Here is a 21,128-nt window from a genome sequence, read left to right as displayed (position 1 = left end):
TATCTTGTATTCAAAAATTAAATATTTAAGTACTTATTACATGTTAGGTACTACTACAAACACAACATTGGAAAAGACACAGTCCTGCCACGTGGAGCTCCTGATCTCATATCATGTGATAGACACATGACCAAATTGTTTATTCAATATATACACTTGGAAACCAAATATTCATCTCAAACTATACAAAAATGAACTCCTGAAATCTGCCCCACATCCACCCACTCACACACATCAAACCCCTCTGATCATATTTCCCACATCAGTTAATGGCAGTTCCATATTTCCAGTTGTTCAGATCATGTACAGTGGAATGTAACATCCATAAGTTTTCCCCTTAACAGTCCACATCCAACCCATCAATAAATTCTTGTTGTCTCTACCTTCAAAAATGTATCCAGACTATGACTTACCACATCCTCTAGTGTATCAAAACTGAAGCAGCAGCATCTTGAGACCATACCCTAAACAGTCTATCCTCAACACAGAAATATGATGTCCCCAAAGAGAATCCTGTCTTCATGAGAGAAAGAGATATAACCATAATACGAGGTTAGATCACCAAGGCAGTGAATGTAAATGAAGAAGAGATCTAAGGACTGGGTCGTGGGATACTTTTACTTTAAGAAGTTGGAAAACATAGGAAGAACCAGTAAGAAGAAACTGAAAAGCAATAGCCCTTGAGGTAGCAGAAAAAACCATAGTGTGTGGTACACTGGAAGCCAAAAGATGACATCTTTCAAAGACAAAGTGATTGACTGCATGGAAAGCCAAAGAAGACCATCAGATCTAGCCACAAAGAGATTATGACTTTTGAAGAATAGCCTCATGTACATGATGCAGATGAAGACATGGCTGGAGGGGATTCAAGACAGAATGGAATGAGAGCAACTGGTGACAGCAAACTTAATTCTTTCAAGAGGTTTGGTCAAAATAAGATGCATAAATATGAGGCAATAGCACCAAGAAGATATGCTCCAAAAGTTTGCACAAATTAATATTGAATGTTTATGGAAAAGATGCAATTAAGGGGGATAAATTAATGATGTAGGAGAACAAGGGAAGAGTTGCTGAAACCATGAATGAGTGGGAGAAATGAAGGAATGGGAGCAAGTCCCCAGGGTGAGGGGCCAGCTTTGGCTAAAGTACAGACACTTTGCTTATGTAAACACAAAGAGCATAGTATTAATGAGAGAGCAGTTAGTGGATCAGAAGAATAAAGATTCTTCCACAATTAATTAGAGCATGGACAAAGACCCAGAGTGGTGAATAAGAATCTAGGAAAGGACCACAAGGGTGAGAGCTATACAGAGAGTCAAAGCCAAAAAATCGGAGGTAGAGAGGGATTCTGGAAGTTACCACAGAAAATTTCAATTGGGGTTTAAGTTATTGGTCCCAGTATGAGAGCCCAAGCAGACACCAAAAAGTGGTTGAAGTTGCAGATTATGTGTGTGAAGCAGGTGCTCTTGCAACACTGGAGGAACAGGACAGACCCCAGAGAAAACACCAAATGCATCAAACCTGCACAACAGCAAGGGGCTAATAAAAAAAGAAAAGGGGCATGTGGCATCCTAGTGCTCAGCAAGGGACCAGAGAGGATTGGGTGTGAGAGGAGAAAGCTGGGAAGCAGGAAGGCAATAAGCTGCCCTGAGTAGATAAGATAGACCTATATTAGCCACCTAATGTCCCTCAGAAGGTGGCACCTCTGCATTCTCCTTCCACTTACCACAAGGGATGTCAAGAGCTTGAGAAAGAAAAGAAAATGCTGGACTTTCTTATCATGTGGTTTGAGGGACAGGGGATGCCCCTCATTCCTAAGGAAATCCAGAATCATTCAGCATCCTGTCAAACCAGGAGGAAGTTGTGGCAGGACTTGCTTCCTCTAATAGACCACACAGATTAGCACAATGTGTCAACTGTGACAGGATGCAGCACCCCAGATGGGAAGAAGCATGAATGAGTCTCTCCTCTGAATGGTGACTCTGTGCCTAAAAGGATGGAGGCCCAGACCCTAACTGGCCCCCAGGGAAGGAGGCACAAGGCCCAGGCCTGCTGAGCCAACACTCTGCAGGTGTTTTCCTGAAGCATCCCCAGAGATCAAAGAAGGCCTTGGGACAGGCACATCCTCCCTGCCTGGTGGGAGTACAGAGGGACACAGAGATAGGACACTAAGGGAGGCCCAGAATGAATGGAATTCACTCAGAAGGGTCACAGTGGCATCAGGTGGGAAGCCGGGTTAGTGTGCACACATCCTGGCTTAGGGTGGAGAAGGCCCTTCCCAGGGCCCCCCACAGGCTCCTACCTGCCTTATGCCCATGTTGCTGAACAAAGCCCCATAACAAAGAGCTGAAGGAAGAATTGAGCTTCAACTGAGACCTCTGGATCCTGAGTTCTCAACAAAGCCAAGATCTGAGAGAATAGGAGCAGTCTGAGATCCACACAGTATGCTGATGGAGGATGAAGCCTGCTATCCCATAACCCTAGCACAACACCACCCTTTACCTCTCCCTCAACTCAAGAGAGGAGAAATCAGAAAACGCATACATTCAAGAATTTGCTACTCCAGAACTAGGGGTAGATGCTAGGAATGCAGTAGTGCTTGGGAACTTTGGGGTTCACCTCTACCACATTGTGATATGGTGAATGGCCTGACCTTCTAGAACCCTTTCCTTAGGCCCTCCAGAAGGCACTTCAGAACTATCTGGAAGGAATCTCAGGCAAGGGACCACCAACAGAGGGAGGACAGTGGCCTCTCCACAATATTATTTCTGTTCAAGGCTGGGTCAAAACCAACAGGGAGTGTTAAAAAGGCTGCTTGGCTTTTTTGCCAGCTCACTGAAGCCCAGGCAGGAAGGGCAAGAACACAGGATGAGCACAAGAATAAACCCCCTGGAGATGCTGCTTCCTGCACATGGGGAGGCCTTTGGACCTCTGCTTCTCTATCATCCAACCAAAACTTAATACTTTGCCTGGACTCTGGAACCCATGGCTTAGGACAGCCCTGTCATAGGAGGAAGAACAAGAATGGTTCCTGTGTCCACTGCAAGAAGAGGAAAGATGGGGGAACAACCTTGAGTTCAATGAGGACATGAGAAGTAAGCATAACACAGGCACGTAGGGTGCTGGGGACACAAAGTGCCAGATCCTCACCAGGTCTAACTGGGTTTGCAGGGGACTGTGCATTCCCAAACCCACAGACAGAGAGGCCAGGACCCTGAATACTTGGTTGGGATGAAAGCATGGGGAGAAGGACTGGCCAGAGAAAGATGCTGTTTCCAGAAGCATGGGTGGGTGCTGCCAACAGGCCCCCTTCCCTTCCACGTGCCCCTCCTTCACTGTAACTTCTCTGGATCCAGGACCAGGCAAGGAGCACACTGGGGGATTTCCAGAGTGTATCACTTACAAGGTCAGGCCCCCTACAGAGGCCACAGGGGCAGGCCCCCCGGGCAGGCAGCCTGACCATGGGAATCCAGACAGCGGGAAGGGAAGCCATTGCTTGCGGTAAATAGTGCTGGCAGCTGGGGTGTGTCAGGCAAAGGGGGGGGCTGGAGAGGGGCAGACAGAGAAGTGAGAAGACAGAGGAGATCACACACACACAGAGACAGAGAGACAAAGACAGACATTCAGCCACACGGGTACATACGAGAAAAGACGCAAGGTCACCCTTGCCACTCAGAAAAATTTTCAGAGCACACACAAACACGTGTAGGAAACATACCTACATTAACCCATGAACACCCTGAGTCAGACATGCCCCAGTAGACATACGCCCCAAAACTCACACAGACTCAAAAACACGTTTGCACACATAACTGACACAGCCCCTCGCACAAACCCATAGACAAGTGCGATCCAAACCCATTCTGCAGACTCCTCCCTAAGCTTCAAGGCCACTGCTGAGCAGGCCTGTCTCTCCCTCCTCTGACCTCTGGTTTCTATTCTGTCCTATTTCTTGTCCTTTGATTCACATGCATACCACTGGGCTCAATAGCTGGGCTGTGTGCTCTTAAAGAACTGTCTCCCTCAGGAAGTGTGTCCCCTGCCCTCTTCAGCAGCCCATCCTTCACCTACAGAGGGTCCCCAATGTAATGCTGGATCCATGCCTGCAGGGTCCTGAGCCCCAGACTTGACATGGCAGGCACGAGGGAACAACAAACCAGACAGACACATTCAGTCTGGTTACCCTCAGGGAACCCTCAAGAACCAGGTCCTGGGTACCCAGGAAGACACTCCTGACACAGGGCATGACCAACTGTGTATCTCTTCCCCACACTTTAATTAATGTGAGCCACAATCCCATCCTATGCCCCTACCTCTAAATCAACCCCAACCCCATTCCCAGAGACAACTTCAAGGGAAACCCTTAATATAACCCACATAGAAAGGTAATACTGCTGGGTGTTAAGTGAACATGTTTACATGGCCAAATGAGTTTGATGTAGAAAACTGTGGTGTTCCCTTTCCCCAGGATCAGGGCACTTATCTGCCCTAGTTGGATAACTGTGGGGACACTGGTTCACCTAAGTCCCTTTCCAGACTCTCTTAGAAGTTTAAGACTGCTCTCCATCATAAAACTGAACTCCTGGCCAATCTTAATCCCAATCCTAAATACAAGCAGTGCCCTACTCCAACCCTAACACAATCTTAATCCAAGGCACACTAGCTCTTACCAACCAGAATCACAAACCCAATCCTGAATCCCACTTCCACATCACCAGGCTCCCAGCTCTGTGCTCACCACTGTCCAACTCCAGCCTGCAACCACAACATCACTGCTGTTCTAAGCACAAGCCTAACTCTAGCCCTAACCCTGGGTGGTGACACATTGGGTAATGTATGTCTCCACTCTGGACACGTCGATGTCATACCCATTGTAAGGGTTGTGTCATTTGTAACCTCAGGGTCTTGGTGGTTCTTTCAGGACCAACAGCCCAGTCCATGGGGCATCTTGTTCCTGGAGGGCTCAGTGCTCTGCTGGGAACCCAGGAGCACCAAAGCACCCAGGCCCTTTGACCCTTGTTGGATACACAGGCTCATGGGGCCCTGCCCACCCCAAATCATGTTCCAAGATTCGCCAAGTCTCTTAGCTGAAATTCCAGCCATAGGCCTCCTTGCTTGCCAAGCTGGGAGCATCTGCTGCCCTGGAAGCCCCCAGCAGGCGGGAGCAGGCTGGCCTGGGGCTGAAGGGAATGTGGCCCTCCCCAATGTGGGAATTTCCAGACTCTTTCAACATTCACACCTAAGCTGTCTACCACAGAAGTGGCCCAGGTGCCTGTCCTAAACAGGTAGAGGGCCTGCTGATACTGAGGCTGAGGGAGGCTCAAATAAACACAGTTCCTCTCCCCACTTCCAGGGTCTCAATCTGGTCATAAGGCATATCAGTCCACACTCACTATCAGGGTAGAGCTGACATCATCCCCACGTGCCTCCCCTTTCCTTCACCCCCAGGATTTGGGGTTGGATCTGGAATATCTCCGCAAGACTCATGTGTTGAAGTCTTAGTCCCCAATGCAGCAATGTTCAGAGATGACACTTTGGGAAGTGATTGAATCATGAAGCTCTAGCCTCACCAGTGGATTAATAATTTGACAACATAATTGAGAGGTGGTAGAAACTGTAGGAGATAGGATCTAGTTGAAGGCGTGGGTCCTGTGGGTGTGCCCTTGGGAACTACACTTTGTCCCTATCAACCCTCAATATCTCTCTCTCCATCCCTGCTTCGCTCTCCCTCTTTCTCTTGCTTCTTGGCTGCCATTAGGAGAGCAGTTTTCCTCTATCACAGCCTTCCACCTTGATATTTTATCTAATCTCATGCTAAAGCAATGAAGCCTGCCGATCATAGACTGAAACCTCTGAAACCATGAGCCAAAATACATCTTTCCTCCTCTTGAAGTCGTTTTGCTCAGGTTATTTTGCCCCAGCAGTGAAAAGGTGACTAACACCACCAGGGACCAGTCATCAAATAGTATCTGGGTTTGCTTAGGAGCTTATCAAGCCAAAACCTTCACCCTCAGGACTGGAACCCTTGGTGGACACTCACATTTCCCATGTGCAGCCATCCAAGTCTTTGTGTACCTTCCCCTATACCTACATACAGCCTGGCCTGAAGAGAAAAAGAGGCCTGGGTTCTGGGCTATAGGCTCCAAACTGCCACACCCAGGATAAGGTTCATGTGGTGCCGGAGGGTGGGACAAGCCAGGCCAGCAGCTGTGGGCAGAGGAATGACTGGGTGAGTAGCCAAGGATCCCAGAGAGCACTTTGGGTCCCCCTAAGCCTTGGGGTCCCAGAGAAGGGTCACAACTCCTCTTATCACCTCAGTCCTCCTCCTGGGCACTGTATCTATACCTGGATTCACTCCCCGCCTCTCATGCCCCCAGGTCTTCCACAGACCAGGGAGGGACAGAGACTTGCCATCTCCTTGCTCTCAAGGCAGCTATTTTCTGCCCCGGGTTTTTGTCCAGCCAGGTTTCCACCTCCAGTAAAGCCCCTGCTGTTTGCCTCCTTTCTCTTAGGGATCCTAATTTAGGTTCTAAGCCTCAGGAGCAAGAAGGGAGGACCCAATATCTCCAGAATGCAATGTCTCTCTGAGGCTGCTCTACCTCTGCAGGCTCAAGTTCAGAGGTAGAGGCTTTGGGTCTATCCTAGGAAGATCTTCCTCTGAATTTAGGAAAGACGGGTGAGTATGGGACCTGATGGAGCTGTGGATACATCTGACACAAAGCCACCCCATAATGGCATAAATAAAGACAAGAGGACAATAAGTTTCTTGGGTGAGAGAGACAGAGATCCTGGGGTTTCAGGAAAGGATACAGCACAATCCCCTTCATTCTTTCCTTCACTCCACTTTTTCTATACACTCAGCCAGGTTAGAAAGTCTCCCCCCTCAAGAGAGGTAGGGGAGACATCTCTCTAGCTTCCTTTTCCCCAAACCAACTTTGTTCCCTCCTACCAGCTCTGTGCCCATCTGGAGTGTGGGCTGGGAACAGAATTGGCCCAGGTAGCTTTCTCAGCCCCACCCTCACCAAATGCTTGGACAACTTACAGATTCTTTGGCTCCGTTTTTAGATTCTATTTAAGATGGTCTAGGGTACTGACTCTGATTCTGTATTTTTAACTAGCTCCCCAGGTGATTGTGAACTGCAGCCAAATTTGGAAGCACCGATATGATTCTGTTATCATCTATTTGTCTCCCACCCTCATCTAGGCCCATGCTATCCTGACTTTTTAGAAAACTTCACACATAGGCCACTCAGTACTACCTAAATTATTTCCACAGAGGCAGTTGGGGGTGGGTGGGAATGAGGAGATGGGAATATAAAACTTGATGGTGTCAGGATCTGCCTTCAGACCAGGTAAAAGATCCAGGAAACCTTATCTCCTTGTTAACGCCCAGTCATGTTCCAGGAATGCCAGCCTCTTTCCAGCAAGGGCACTTCTGTTACAAAACCTAAGATTCATGGGCTCAATTATTTATCATTTAGGTCATTCAAATCTCATCCCCTCTCACCTGTGAACCTAGGGTAAACCACCACCCCTTCACATCCATTCCAAAAGTATCCCCATCTCCAACCTCTCCACATCCCATCCTCCCCCAAAGCAATACCCCTATTGTGGGTCCAATATTTTTGTCACTACTATGTCCCTGACAACTTCTGTCCTAACTGCATCTGTCCTAGTCCTCATTCCCTCTCCAACACCATATGGTTTCCCTGCCCCTTCATAAGCCATCCTTTCATAAAACTGTTTTTGGTAAGACTGGGAATGAAGAAAAAAAAAACTGGTGATGAGGAACCTGCTGTTAGGTTTAGTACTCTGGACACCAGATGGGCTTTCCAGTTCTGACTTGGGGGTCACAACTCTGAGGTCTTGATTCAGTTTTAAACATAGATTCTAAATTATGACCCAATATTTCTCATACAGTGTACATCCAGATAAATTCCAAGTGGATAAAAGATTTTAAATGTTAAAAACTAAACTGCAGGAGCTCGGCATGGTGGCGCATGCCTGTAATCCCTGAGGCTTGCGAGGCTAAGGCAGGAGGATCAAGAGTTCAAAGACAGCCTCCGCAAAAGCAAGGCACAAAGCAACTCAGTGAGACCCTGTCTCTAAATAAAATACAAAAAAATAAAATAAAATAGGTCTGGGGATGTGGCTCAGTGCCAGAGTGCCAAAAAATAAAACTAAACTACAGAAGTGACATGATGTAAAACAGCAGGGTAAGAAGCTCCAAGGATTTGTCCCTCCAGGAAAGCAACTTCTGAGGTGGAAAGAGTGATTGACATCAACCATCTCAGAACTCTGGAACCTGATTGGGCATTTGTAACAGCAGCAGGGGTACTTGATAAAGGAAGAAGCTGGTGGTCTTTAATAAGAGAGCATAATGCATGAACTTCCTCCCAGACAACACTGTGTGGATAGCATCCCACACTCCTACAGTGGCTGGCTAGGGGCAGAGAGGGCAATGGGAACCTCATCCCTGCCCCAATTTGGGGCTATATATTTTAGTCAGTATGGTAGTTCCCAAAGAGACATGTTTGCCTTGGTTTCAGCCTTTTGAGGTGTAGTAACTTCCCCAACAACATATATCAGAAGATTTAAAACTACAGAAATGTTTTTATATGTGTTGCAAGAGGATGGTGAGAAACCCTTCTTAGGTCACTAACTGACCAGAAATTCTAAACAGAAACTTCAGTGACCCCTCACATCAAATAATGCACATTTTGGCCAGGCACAGTGGCACATGCCTGTCATCCCAGTGGCTCAGGAAGCTGAGACTGAGAACTCGGGAAGCGAGTTCAAAGCCGGCCTCAGCAAAAGCAAGGTACTAAGCAACTCACTGAGACCCAGTCACTAAATAAATTACAAAATAGGACTGGAGATGTGGCTCAGTGGTGGAAGTGCCCCTGAGTTCAGTCCCCAGTATTCCATGCCCCCCCAAAAAAGAATGCACATTTTGCAAAATAAGTCATGAAAAGTCACAAATGGATGGCATAGTTCTCAACCGGCAAATATCAGCAACATCTAAGGAATGGAAAAATTATATTTCCAAAGATTATCCTACATTATAATATTCATATTGTCCAGTTCTCACCAAAACATTACAAAGAAACAAGGAAGTATGGCCTATTCACAGTTAAAAAATAATTTGCCATAAACCATCCCCAAGGAAGCTCAAACACTGGGAATAGTAAATGAAAACTTTAACTGTCTTAAACAAACTCAAATAGCTGAAGGAAACTTTAAGCAAATAACTAAAGGAAATATGGAAAACAGGATGTGAAAAAAAAACTTAGACTATCAAGAAAAAGAACCCAAATAGAAATTTTAGAGCTGAAAATACAGCTCCAAATTATGAAAAAGAACCCAAATAGAAATTTTGGAGCTGAAAATAAATTTCACTGAAGTGAAAAAGATCACTAGGAGCATTCAACAGCAGGTTTGAGCAGGAAAAAGAAAGGATCAGCATACCTGAAGATAAGACAACCGAAATGATCAAGCCTGAGAAATGGAAAGAAAAAAAGATTTAAAAAAATTTAAAAAATTATATATATATATATATATATATATATATATATATATATATATATCATCATAGGAGGCCTAGATGAAAAAAAGAAAAAACAGGATGGGAAAAGTTTTTGAAGAAATAATGTCTGAAAACATCCCAAATCTAATGGAAAAAAAAAAAATATATATATATATATATATATATATATATATATATACATACATTTCCATGAAGCTCACAAACTCTAACAGGATAAGCAGGATCTCAATGAGATCCACACAAAGACATAGAGTCAAAACTCAAGCCAAAAAAAAATAATAATAATTTCAAAAGCAAGAGAGAAGTGACTCATTATGTACAAGGGATTATCACTAATTTTGTTTTCAGTGCTGGGGATTGAACCCAGGGATTTCCCACTGGCTAAGCAAGTGCTCTTCCACTGAGTTACATCCCCAGCTCATTTTTCAGTAGGATTAACAGCAGATTTTCAGAAATCATGGAGGCCAGAAGGCAATGGAATGGTATACAAAGTCCTAAAAGAAAAAAATAATTTTTAAATAAGCATTCTATTTCCATCAAAACTATCTTTCAAAAATATAAGGAAAGGGGCTCGGGTTATAGCTCAGTGGTAGAGCATTTGCCTAGCATGTGTGAAGTACTGGTTTTGATCCTCAGCACCTCATAAAAAATAAATAAATAAAACAAAAGTATTGTGTCCATCCACAAATAAAAAAATAAAAATAAAGAACTAAGAAAAAACAAGCAAAATGAGAGAGTTTGTTACTAGTAGACTTGACTATAAGAAATGCTAAAGGGAGCCAGGCATGGTGGTGTAATCCCAGCAGCTCTGGAGCCTGAGGCAGGAGGATCTAGAGTTCAAAGCTAGCCAGCCTCAGCAAAAGCAAGGCGCTAAGCAACTCAGTGAGACTCTGTCTCTAAATAAAATACAAAATAGGGCTGGGGATGTGACACAGTGGTTGAGTGCCCCTGAGTTCAATGCCTGGTGTCCCCCCTGCCAAAAAAAAAAAAAAAAGAAATGCTAAAGGGAATCCTTCATGATGAAACAAAAGGGATACTAAAATAGTAATTCACAGGCTTACAAAAAAAAAAAAAATCCCTGGTAAAAGTAATTTCATAAGGAAATATAAAGTTAGTGTTATTGCAATTTTGGTTTGTGATTCTTTTTTTCTTACATAATTTTAAAAGGAAAATGCATAAAACAATAATTATAAATCTATGTTAGTGGGCATACAATATATCAAGATGTAATCTATCACAATAATATAAAGGAGAATGGACGAAGATGAACAGGAGTAGAGTGCTTATATACATTTGAAACTAAGTTGGTATTATTCAAACTAATCTAGATTGTTTTAGGTTTAAGATGTTAATTGTAATAACCAAGGCAACCACTACGAAAATAACTACAAAACATACAGAAAAGGAATGCAGAAGACAATCACAATGGTATGCTACAAAAAGATGAACTAAATACCAAAAAAGGCAGTAATAGAGGAATTAAGGAACAAAAAGCATATCAGATGTGCAGAAAACAATATCTAAATGACAGAAATAAAGTCTTCCTTATAAGTAATTAATTAAATCCTCCAATTAAAAGGCATATATTTGTAAAATGTGATTCAGCTGTATGCTACCTACTCACTTTAGATATAAAGACACAAAGACACCTTGAGTAATGACACACACCTGTAATCCAGGCAACTCAGGAGGTTGAGGAAGGAGGACCATGAGTTCAAATCCAGCCTCAGCAATTTAGTGAAGTCCTATCTCAAAATAAAAATAAAAGAGGCTAGGGATTAGCTCAGTGGTAAAATGTGTCTGGGTTCAATCCCCAGAACAAAGAGAGAGAAAGAGACACAGCATGAAAATAAAAAGATGCAAATAGTGTCCAAAAGAGAGCTGAGGTGGCTATATAATTGACAGACAAAATAGATTTTTAGTTCAAAAAGTTTACAAGAGACAAAGATAGACATCATATATTTTTTAAAAGGTCTGATACAGCAAGAGGATACAACAGTTATAAATGCTGAATTGCAGAACTCCACAATACTACAAGCAAAAGTTGACAGAACTGAAAGGAGAAATTGGCAGTTCTTCAATAATAGCTTTAGAACCCATTTTTAATAGTGGATAAAACAACCTGATAAAAGATTAATAAGAGGCCATGCACGGTGACACACACTTGTAATCCTAGCAGCTTGGGAGACTGGGGCAGGGTGGTTGCAAATTCAAGGCCAGCCTTAGCAATTTAGTGATGGCCTAAGCAACTTATTGAAACCCTGTCTCAAAAAAAAAAAAAATTTTAAAGGTTGGGGGGGCTAGGGATGTGGCTCAGTGATTAAGCACCCTGGGTTCAATCCCCAATACCAAAAAAAAAAAAAAATCAATAAGCAAACAGAGAATTTGAACAACACTATAAACTGATTAGACCTAACAGGCATAATGAGAAGATTCTGCCCAACAACAGAGGAGTACACTTTCTTCTCAAGTGAACATGAAACATTCTACAGAACAGAAAACACGTTACGCCAAAAACCAAGTCTTAATGAAGTTTAAGACTGAAATCATACAAAGTTATCTTTTCCAATCACAATGGAAAGAAACTGGAAGTCCTTACAGATGTAAAACTAGAAAGCTCAGATATTCTGAAATTAAACAACATGCTTTTAGACAACCAAAGAATCAATGAAGAAAGCACAAGGGAAATTAGAAAGTAACTTGAAGCAAATAAAAACATAATATACCAAGCCATATATGATGCAGGGAAAGCAGTACTAAGAGGGAAATTTATGGTTGTAAGTGCCTGCGTTAAAGCAGAAGGATCTCTAGAGGATGTAGCTCAGCAGGCCCTAGGCTCAATACCCAGTATAAAAAAGATTCAAGGGCTGGGGATGTGGCTCAAGCGGTAGCGCACTGGCATGCGTGCGGCCCGGGTTTGATCCTCAGCACCACATACAAACAAAGATGTTGTGTCCGCCGAAAACTTAAAAATAAATATTAAAAAATTCTCTCTCTCTCTTTCTCTCTCTTTTAAAAAAATATATAAATAAATAAAAAGATTCAAATTATTAAAATCAAAAATAAAAGTAAGACATTACTATCAATTTGTCATAACAAAAAGGATTATAAGAGGATAGTATGAACAACTGTATTCCAACAATTTGGAGACCCTGGATGAAATGAATAAATTCACAAAACTCAAGAAGACATCTGAACAGATCTATAACCAGTAAGAAGATTAAATCAGTAATAAAAAGAATCCCAGGAAAGAAAAAAACTCAGGAACAATGCTTTCACTCATGAAATCTACCAAAAATGTCAAGAATTAATTAATCAATCAATCAATCAGTTTAATTAATTAAAAAAATTAATCTTTCTCAGACTCTTCTAAAAAAGTTGAAAAAGAGCTAACATTTCCTAACCCATTCTATGAGGTCAACATTATCTAGACAAAGATATACAAAGTCACCACAAGTAAAACTACAGACCAATATCCCTTGCAAATATAAACACAAAAACCCTCAACAGAATATTAGAAAAGCAAATTCAGTAACATATTAAAACAATTATATACCATGAGCAGGGGATATCTATTCCCAGAATACAAGTGTAGTTTAACATACAAGAATCAGCCAATTTAATATATCACATTAATAGATCAAAGGATCTATTAATGTGATATTTGATCATCTCATTTAATACAGAAAATACATTTGACAAAATCCAATACCCTTTCATGATTTAAAAAAATATATTCAATATACTAGAAATAGAGGGGAACGTTTTCAACATGATGAAGGCAATAATTGAAAAACCCATAGCTAATGTCATACTCAGTGGGGAAATCCAGGTACAGTGATGCACAGTAATCCCAGCAACTCAGGAGGCTGAGGCAGGAGGATCACAAGTTCAAAGCCAGCCTCAGCCACTTAATGAGGCCCTAAGCAACTTAGTGAGACCCTATCTCAAAATAAAAAATAAAAGGGCTGGGGATGTGTGGTAAAGCACCTCTAGGTTCAATCCCCAGTACCAAAGAAAAAAAGAAAAAGAATATATAGAGAGAGATATATAGATTTAGATATAGATATAAATATAGATATAAACACACACACACACATATATATATACATATATATAAATGTATATGTACTTATATATACGTACTTACATATATACAAATGTGTGTGTGTGTATACACATTTCCTTGAAATTCCATATAAATTTTAGGATGGATTTTACTTTTTTTTTTTTCTTTAAAAAAATTTTATTTACTCTCTTTAGATACATGATAGTAAAGACAGTAGAATGTATTTTGACATATTATACATACATGGAGTATAACTTCCCATTCTTTAGGTTTTTTATCAGGTTCATTGCGACATAATTCAACATACATATAAGTTGCTCACTTAAAGTATACAGTTCAGTGTTTTGTTTTTTAACTCACTGAATTGTATAGCCATCACAACTGTATAATTTTATTTTTTTTTATTTTTTTTTTATTGGTCGTTCATAACATTACATAGTTCTTAATACATCATATTACACGGTTTGATTCAAGTGGATTATGAACTCCCGCTTTTACCCCGTATACAAATTGCTGTATCACATCAGTTACCCTTCCATTGATTGACATATTGCCTTTCTAGTGTCTGATGTATTCTGCTGTCTGTCCTATTCTCTACTATCCCCCCTCCCCTCCCCTCCCCTCCCCTCCCCTTTTCTCTCTCTACCCCTTCTACTGTAAATCATGTCTTCCATTTGTATTCTCTTGACTTACCCCTCCTTACCTCTTATATGACATTTTGTATAACCCTGAGGATCGCCTTCCATTTCCATGCAATTTCCCTTCTCACTCCCTTTCCCTCCCACCTCTCATCCCTGTTTACTGTAAATATTCTTCTCAAGCTCTTCGTCCCTACCCTGTCCTTGTTTACACCCCTTATATCAAAGGAGTCATTTGGTATTTGTTTTTTAAAGATTGACTAGCTTCACTTAGCATAATCTGCTCTAATGCCATCCATTTCCCTCCAAATTCTATAATTTTGTCATTTTTTAATGCAGAGTAATACTCCATAGTGTATAAATGCCACATTTTTTTTTATCCATTCATCTATTGAAGGGCATCTAGGCTGGTTCCACAGTCTTGCTATCGTGAATTGAGCTGCTATGAACATCGATGTAGCAGTGTCCCTGTAGCATGCTCTTGTTAGGGCTTTAGGGAATAGACCGAGAAGGGGAATAGCTGGGTCAAATGGTGGTTCCATTCCCAGCTTTCCGAGAAATCTCCATACTGCTTTCCAAATTGGCTGTGGATTTTACTTTTTGATAGAGAATGCATTGAATCTGTGAATCACTCTGGAGAGTATTATCATTTTAGTAATATTAAATCTTCTAAGCCATGAATAGGGGTATCTTTTCATTTATTTAGAAAGCCAAATCTTTAAAAAGAACAATGTTTTTGAATTAACATTTCCTGGTTTCAAAACTTCCTACAAAACTACAATAATTAAAATAGTAATGGCAGTAACATAAGGATAGATATATAGACAGATGCAATGAATAAACCCTCACACATATGGTCAGTTATTTTCAACAAGGGTACCAAAACCACTTAATTGGGAAAGGACAGTCTTTTTCAACAAAAGGTGCTGGAAAACTGGATATCCACATGTTAAAAAAGTTGAACCCTAAGCCAGGAGTGAGGGTACACACCTCTAATCCCATATAATAGGGAGGTTAAAATAGGAGGATTGCAAGTTTGAGGCCAGCATCAGCAATTTAGGAACTAGGAGAAACCCTGTCTCAAAATGAAATTTTAAAAGGGGGACTGGGGCTGTAGCTCTGTGGTAGAGTGCTTGCCTCACAGGTGTGAGGCTGCAGGTTTGATCCTCAGCACAAGAAAGAAAGAAAAAGAAAGAAATATTTTTAAAATATTTTAAAACAATTTTTAAAAGGGGAGGAGATGCTGGGGATGTAGCTCAGTGGTAGTGTTTGCCTAGCCCTGGATTCAATCCCTAGTACACACAAACACATGCATACACCCATGCACAATGAAATTTGACTCTTACCTTACACTATACACACAAAAAAATCATTCAGTATGGATAAAAGATCTAAATGTAAGAACTGAAACTCTAAAATCCTTAGAATAAAATCACCATGATCCTTGATTTGGTGAAGATTTTTTTTAAACACAACACCAAAAGCACAGGTAATGGCTGGGGGTGGATTGGGGGTGGGTGGGGGTAAATTAAACTTCATTGAAATTTTTAATTTTCCTGACTCAAAGGACACTATCAACAAAATGAAAAGACAACCCATAGAATGGGAGATTATGTTTGCAAGTCGTGTGTCTGATAAAGGCCTATTATCAGATTTGCTTGAAGGAGAGAGAGTGTGGAGTCTAGAGCACAGGAGAGAGCCGTGAGAAAGCCACCAAAGTGCTCAGGAGAGCCGTGGCAAGGCTTGCACCAAGGCAGTGTCTGAAAATAAGAGGAGGCCCTCATGGATTCCACCGATATTATGAAGGTCGAGTCAGGCAGCTTGGGAACTGTTTGGCTGTGTGGTTTTAATCCAGGCATACCAGTGAGGCTGAGCGCCAGGAGAGGGCTCAGCCAGCTTTCAGGAAGGAAAAGGAGGGGTGATGAGGGAAGTGAAAGTGTCAGACTGCATAAATAGGCAGAAGGCCAGTCCCAGCCCACACAGAGACCCCCCAACTTTCAGCTGCCCATCTTGCCTACAGCTCTCGCCTCATATTCACACTCAGCCATAGCCATGGCTCAGACACTGGCTCTGAGCCTCCTTATCCTGGTCCTGGCCATCTGCGTCCCCTGGACCCAAGGTACCAAGGAGGGAGGAGTCTTAGCTGGGGGAAAGGGGCTGGAGACATGTAGGTAATAGCTTTTAAGCAGCCCCTGTGTCCCTGTGAACCCCATTCTGCAGGCAGTGATGGAGGGGCTCAGGACTGCTGCCTAAAGTACAGCCAAAGGAAGATTCCCTACGGGGTTGTTCGCGGCTACCGGAAGCAGGAAGCAAGCTTAGGCTGCCCCATCCCAGCTATCCTGTGAGTGGCACAAGGGGGGTTGAGCGGGGCGGTATGGTGGGCAAAGCTAAGAAGGCTTACTAACCTCCAACCCCAAGGTTCTTGCCCCGGATGCGCTCCCAGCCAGAGCTCTGCGGAGACCCCAAGGAGGCCTGGGTGCAGCAGCTGATGAAGCGTCTAGACAAGCCACCAGCCCCCCGGAAAGAAGGCCAGGGCTGTAGGAAGGACAGGGAGACCCAGAAGCCTGGAAAGAAGAGAAAGGGCTCCAAAGGCTGCAAGAGGTGAGAAAGCAGAAGGGACGAGGGGGGAGGTGAAGGGGAGCCTCGGTCAGCCCCTCACAAGCTTCTTCTGCCCCCCAGGACTAAAGAGCCACAGACCCCCAAAGGGTCTTAGCTCAGTGACCAGCCTGGAGCCCAGGAGACCCCCCACCAGCCTCATCAGGGCTTGAAGCCCCAACCCAAGGGGCAAGAAGGGGACTATAAGCAAGGAAGGACTCAGGAGCCCCAGAGCAGCCACCCCATGCAGCCCTTGTCACACCCCCTTCTGCTGCTTCAGCCAACCCATCTGTATTCCCATCCCTACCTTGCATGGCTGAGTTGCCCATGCTGGCCCAGGCCCAGAGAGACAGAGGAAGGAGACAGCAGGACTGTCCCCTCTGGGAGGTCACCCAGGATCTAAGACCTGACCCTGCTCCCCATTACATCCCACCTCTTCCTTTTAAATGTGTTTTATGCTTAACCAAATAAAAAGCTGTTGCAGCCACTCACCCAAATTCCTGTTCCTGCGTGTTTGCGTCACTACAGGGTGGGGTCATCTACTCTATTCTATGTTCCCACTCATCCCAGGTGCCCACACCTCTGGGCAGTTGAAGGGAGGCTGATGGGCCCTGTCTCTGAAGAGTTTCTGCCAATGAATATTCTGCCAGTGTTCCTGGAACATACAGGCACATGCACATGTACACACACACACACACACACACACACACACACACACACACGGCTTTGCAGGTCTCTGGGACTCTGCAGGGATTTCCTTTCCTGAGTCTGTTCAGCACTCTGTTACTCCAGCAGTGACTTCCGGATATTTTCCCAGATCTACCAAGGACTGCTTCCCCTTTCCTTGGGGCCTACTGAATGAGAACCTCCAAGTACCCAAGAGGTCCTCAAGAGCAACACTGTGGCCTGGGCCCATTGATAACAAAGGCAAATACAAGTTCTACCGAAACCTACCCTATTTATAATTCCAGCCATAGAAGGAACCCCAAGGACACAAGAGGACTCCTTTCTGCCCTGTTCAGTGAAGTTTCCCCACCCTCTCTGGCCTGTCTCTGTGGAATGGGACTTCCGTGATCTCTTTCTAGGTCTATCTGAGCTCTTTGGCTCCCTCAGCTCTTTCCCAGTTGGGAGAGCCTCCTTCCCTCTGTTTTTCCTCTTCCTCTTTTGGTTAGGACCCAGGATACCACAGCTCCTTTAACTTCTTGAAACCAAGGCTGGGCATTTTGGAAGCTCAGGATCAGACTAAATCTGTCAGAGTCTTTAAGAAGACTCCACCTGGGCCCCCTACCTCTTCGTCCTCAGAGCAGACACCCTCCTATTCCCCACTCATTTCTAGTCAGGGAGAGGAAGGATGGTTGGTTGGGGCCTAGAAATGTAAGAAAGAAAGGGGACAGATCCTGGGGAAAAAGACAAGAAAGGCAGGGACCTAAGAAGCTAGGGGTGGCTGCCCAGCCCCCTTTCTTTCCATGGAGCCTGAGTATGCCACAGCATTCGCCATTTACCCCAAAGCCTCACTCTTCTTGGGGCTGGTAAAGATGGGGCTCCTCTTTACCCATCCTTGTGTATCAGGTGTGATCTTAGCCTTCAAACTCAGATATGGAAGAAATAATAGTGTATTTTTATTTTATTTATTTTTATTTTTGTAGTGCTGGGCCTTGCACATGCAAGTCAGGCACTTCTTGACCAACTGAGTTATAATCCCAGCCCTGTATTTTTAAATATTCTTTAAGTGAACTTAATTGCTACTCCAAGCTCTTGCACTGAAGTGCTGGTGAAAAAGAATTTGACATTAGGCACACTTAGGGAATCCCATCTGCAAAAGGCTATAGCAAGTTCATAAAAACACCAAGTTCCAGGGGAGGCCACCCACCGACTTCGCCTCCAGCCCCATCCCATCACTGGACATCAGCAGTGAATGCTCTGACCCCTGTGGTCTCGGCAATTATGTTTCTTCAGCTCTGTGCCAAATTTGAATGTGGAGATTCAGATTTGAGAGCCTCTGGGCTTGAACCCGGCCTGCCCTCCCAACCCTCCAAAGTCTTCTATTCAGAGTCCCATCACTTGCTTTATCACAGCCAGGGACTAGAGCCCAGTGTTTACACTGGCTGGAACCACAAACCAATCCTCTCCCCAGCTGTAAAGAATTCTCTCTCCCTCTCCCCATTCCTTCTAGGGCACAACCTCTTCTTTGGTTTACTTTAGACTTTTACAAAAGGCAGAAGGGCCTTTGACATAGGATGCCTCTGCCCGCAGCCCAGCCAAAATCCTCATCTGCTCTGGAGTGAGGGGAAAAACTTAAGCAGAACAAACAAAACCTGATAGTTCACTGAATTATCCCACCTCGATGACCTGTCTGGACTCGTCCTTGAGCCCTGCGTGCAATATGTTATTGATTTCATCAGAGAACAAATTGTCACTCTCCTTGTCTGCCTTCATCTTTGTCCTTTCTCCTTTCTGTAAAACACATAACTCAAAAAAACATCCTTATGGTTTTAAAAACAAATCAAAAAGTACCAGAATCTTATTCTGAACACCACGACTTCCTACAACTTTTAACTCTTGAGCTATTCTTCTAGGACTTACTGCCGTTATCAACAAATACTTTGCTTATACTTTTTGGGAGGTGGGGTGAGGGGTTAGTGGGTATTGAACCCAGCACCTCACACATGAGCACTCTACCACTGAGCTATATTACCAGACTTTTTAATTTTATTTTGAGACAGAGTCTCACTATGCTGCTGAAGCTGTCCTAGAACTTGCCATCTTACTGCCTTAGCCTCCCCAGTAGCTGGAATTATAGGCATGTGCTACCATATCTAGTGCTTATCCCTATTTGTGTGTGTGTGTGTGTGTGTGTGTGTGTGCGCGCTCGTGCGCGCACCAGGGATTGAACTCAGGGGCACTTAACCATGAGCCACATCCCTAGCCCTTTTTATATTTTATTTAGAGATAGGGTTTTTCTAAGTCGATCAGGGCCTTGCTAAATTTCTGAGGCTGGCTTTGAACTTGCCATCCTCCTGCCTCAGCCTCCTTAGCTGCTTGGATTACAGGAGTGCACCACTGTGCCAAATAATGATCCCTGTTTCTTGATTTATCTGTTTTAAATATTACCACTTGAATTCCTACTGTAAAAAGAAAATATTTGGCTCTTTTACCAACTCTTCTGTCCTGTCACTCCATCCTCTAAATACAACTATCATGATTAGTATATTGAGATCATGATAGTTTACATTATTGTGACTATTGTAAATATTGTTCAGAGCAGTACACTATGCTTACTTCTTTGCCACTCAGCTTTTTTGTTTTTCTTAAGTGTTTTAATTGCTCTTCCCTTTTTAAAAATATCTCCCTTGTTGACATTATCAGACCTTTTCAAATGGTTCATCACACGAAGTGGATTAAAGACCTAATGTTGGGCTGGGGATGTAGCTCAAGCAGTAGCGCGCTTGCCTGGCATGCGCAGGGTGCTGGGTTCAATCCTCAGCACCACATAAAAATAAAATAAAGATGAAGTGTCCACCGAAAACTAAAAAATAAATATTAAAAAATTCTCTCTCTCTCTCTCTCTCAAAAAATAATCTTTAAGAAAAAAAGACCTAATGTTTAAATATGTGTAACAGGGCTGGGGATATAGCTCGGTGGTAGAGCTCTTGCTCTACCACAAGGCCCACAGGGTTCAATCTCCAGCACCACAAAAAAATAATTAATTTATTAGAATATACGTAATAGAAGAAAATATAGACAAGTGTGTTTATAACCTTGAGGCAGAAGAGAACTTCTTAAACAAGACATAAACCAAATTATAGTCACATGTGGTGATGCACCCTTGTAATTCCAATTATTGGGGAGGCTAAAGTAGGAGGATGGCAAGTTGGAAGCTAGCCTCAGAAACTTAAGACCCTTTCTCAATTTTAAAAATAACAATAATAATAATAATGAAAAGGGCTGGGGATGTAGCTCAGTGGTAAAGCATCCCTGAGTTCAATCCCTATACCAAAAAAAATGTTGCAAGGGAAAAAGTCGATACAACTTAATTCAAAGACATTGGGAGTTCAGGGAAAAGATGACAAATTAAATACATTCCTGTTGAGAGCCACAGCCAAAGGGGCCCCAGCAAACTTCCAGCTGCCAGCAAACTTCCAGCTGCCGGCTGATGATTGGCTCACAGTGGCCCCAGCAACATCTAACTGATTGGCTCCTCTGCAGTCATGTTCATTGGGCTGTTTCCCTGCCCTTCAGACTGCCAGCTGATGATTGGCTCACAGTGGCCCCAGCAACA

At 43.2% G+C, this 21,128-nt stretch overlaps 1 protein-coding gene across 1 annotated transcript; it reads left to right on the top strand.

The window, feature by feature from the left end:
• The first annotated feature begins 16,240 nt into the window (after positions 1-16,240).
• On the top strand, positions 16,241-17,332 carry Ccl21 (C-C motif chemokine ligand 21). The gene is made up of 4 exons (XM_026387928.2): positions 16,241-16,373; positions 16,475-16,595; positions 16,673-16,855; positions 16,934-17,332. Exons 1-4 carry the CDS (start codon positions 16,307-16,309, stop codon positions 16,965-16,967), a joined length of 405 nt encoding a protein of 134 aa, XP_026243713.1. The 5' UTR covers positions 16,241-16,306; the 3' UTR covers positions 16,968-17,332.
• The last annotated feature ends 3,796 nt before the right edge of the window (positions 17,333-21,128 follow it).

The sequence above is a fragment of the Urocitellus parryii genome, chromosome 4 (genome assembly GCF_045843805.1).
Source record: "Urocitellus parryii isolate mUroPar1 chromosome 4, mUroPar1.hap1, whole genome shotgun sequence".
Classification (NCBI taxonomy): domain Eukaryota; kingdom Metazoa; phylum Chordata; class Mammalia; order Rodentia; family Sciuridae; genus Urocitellus; species Urocitellus parryii.
Note: the sequence above shows the minus strand (reverse complement) of the source record. Positions and strands in the feature narration are given on the sequence as shown.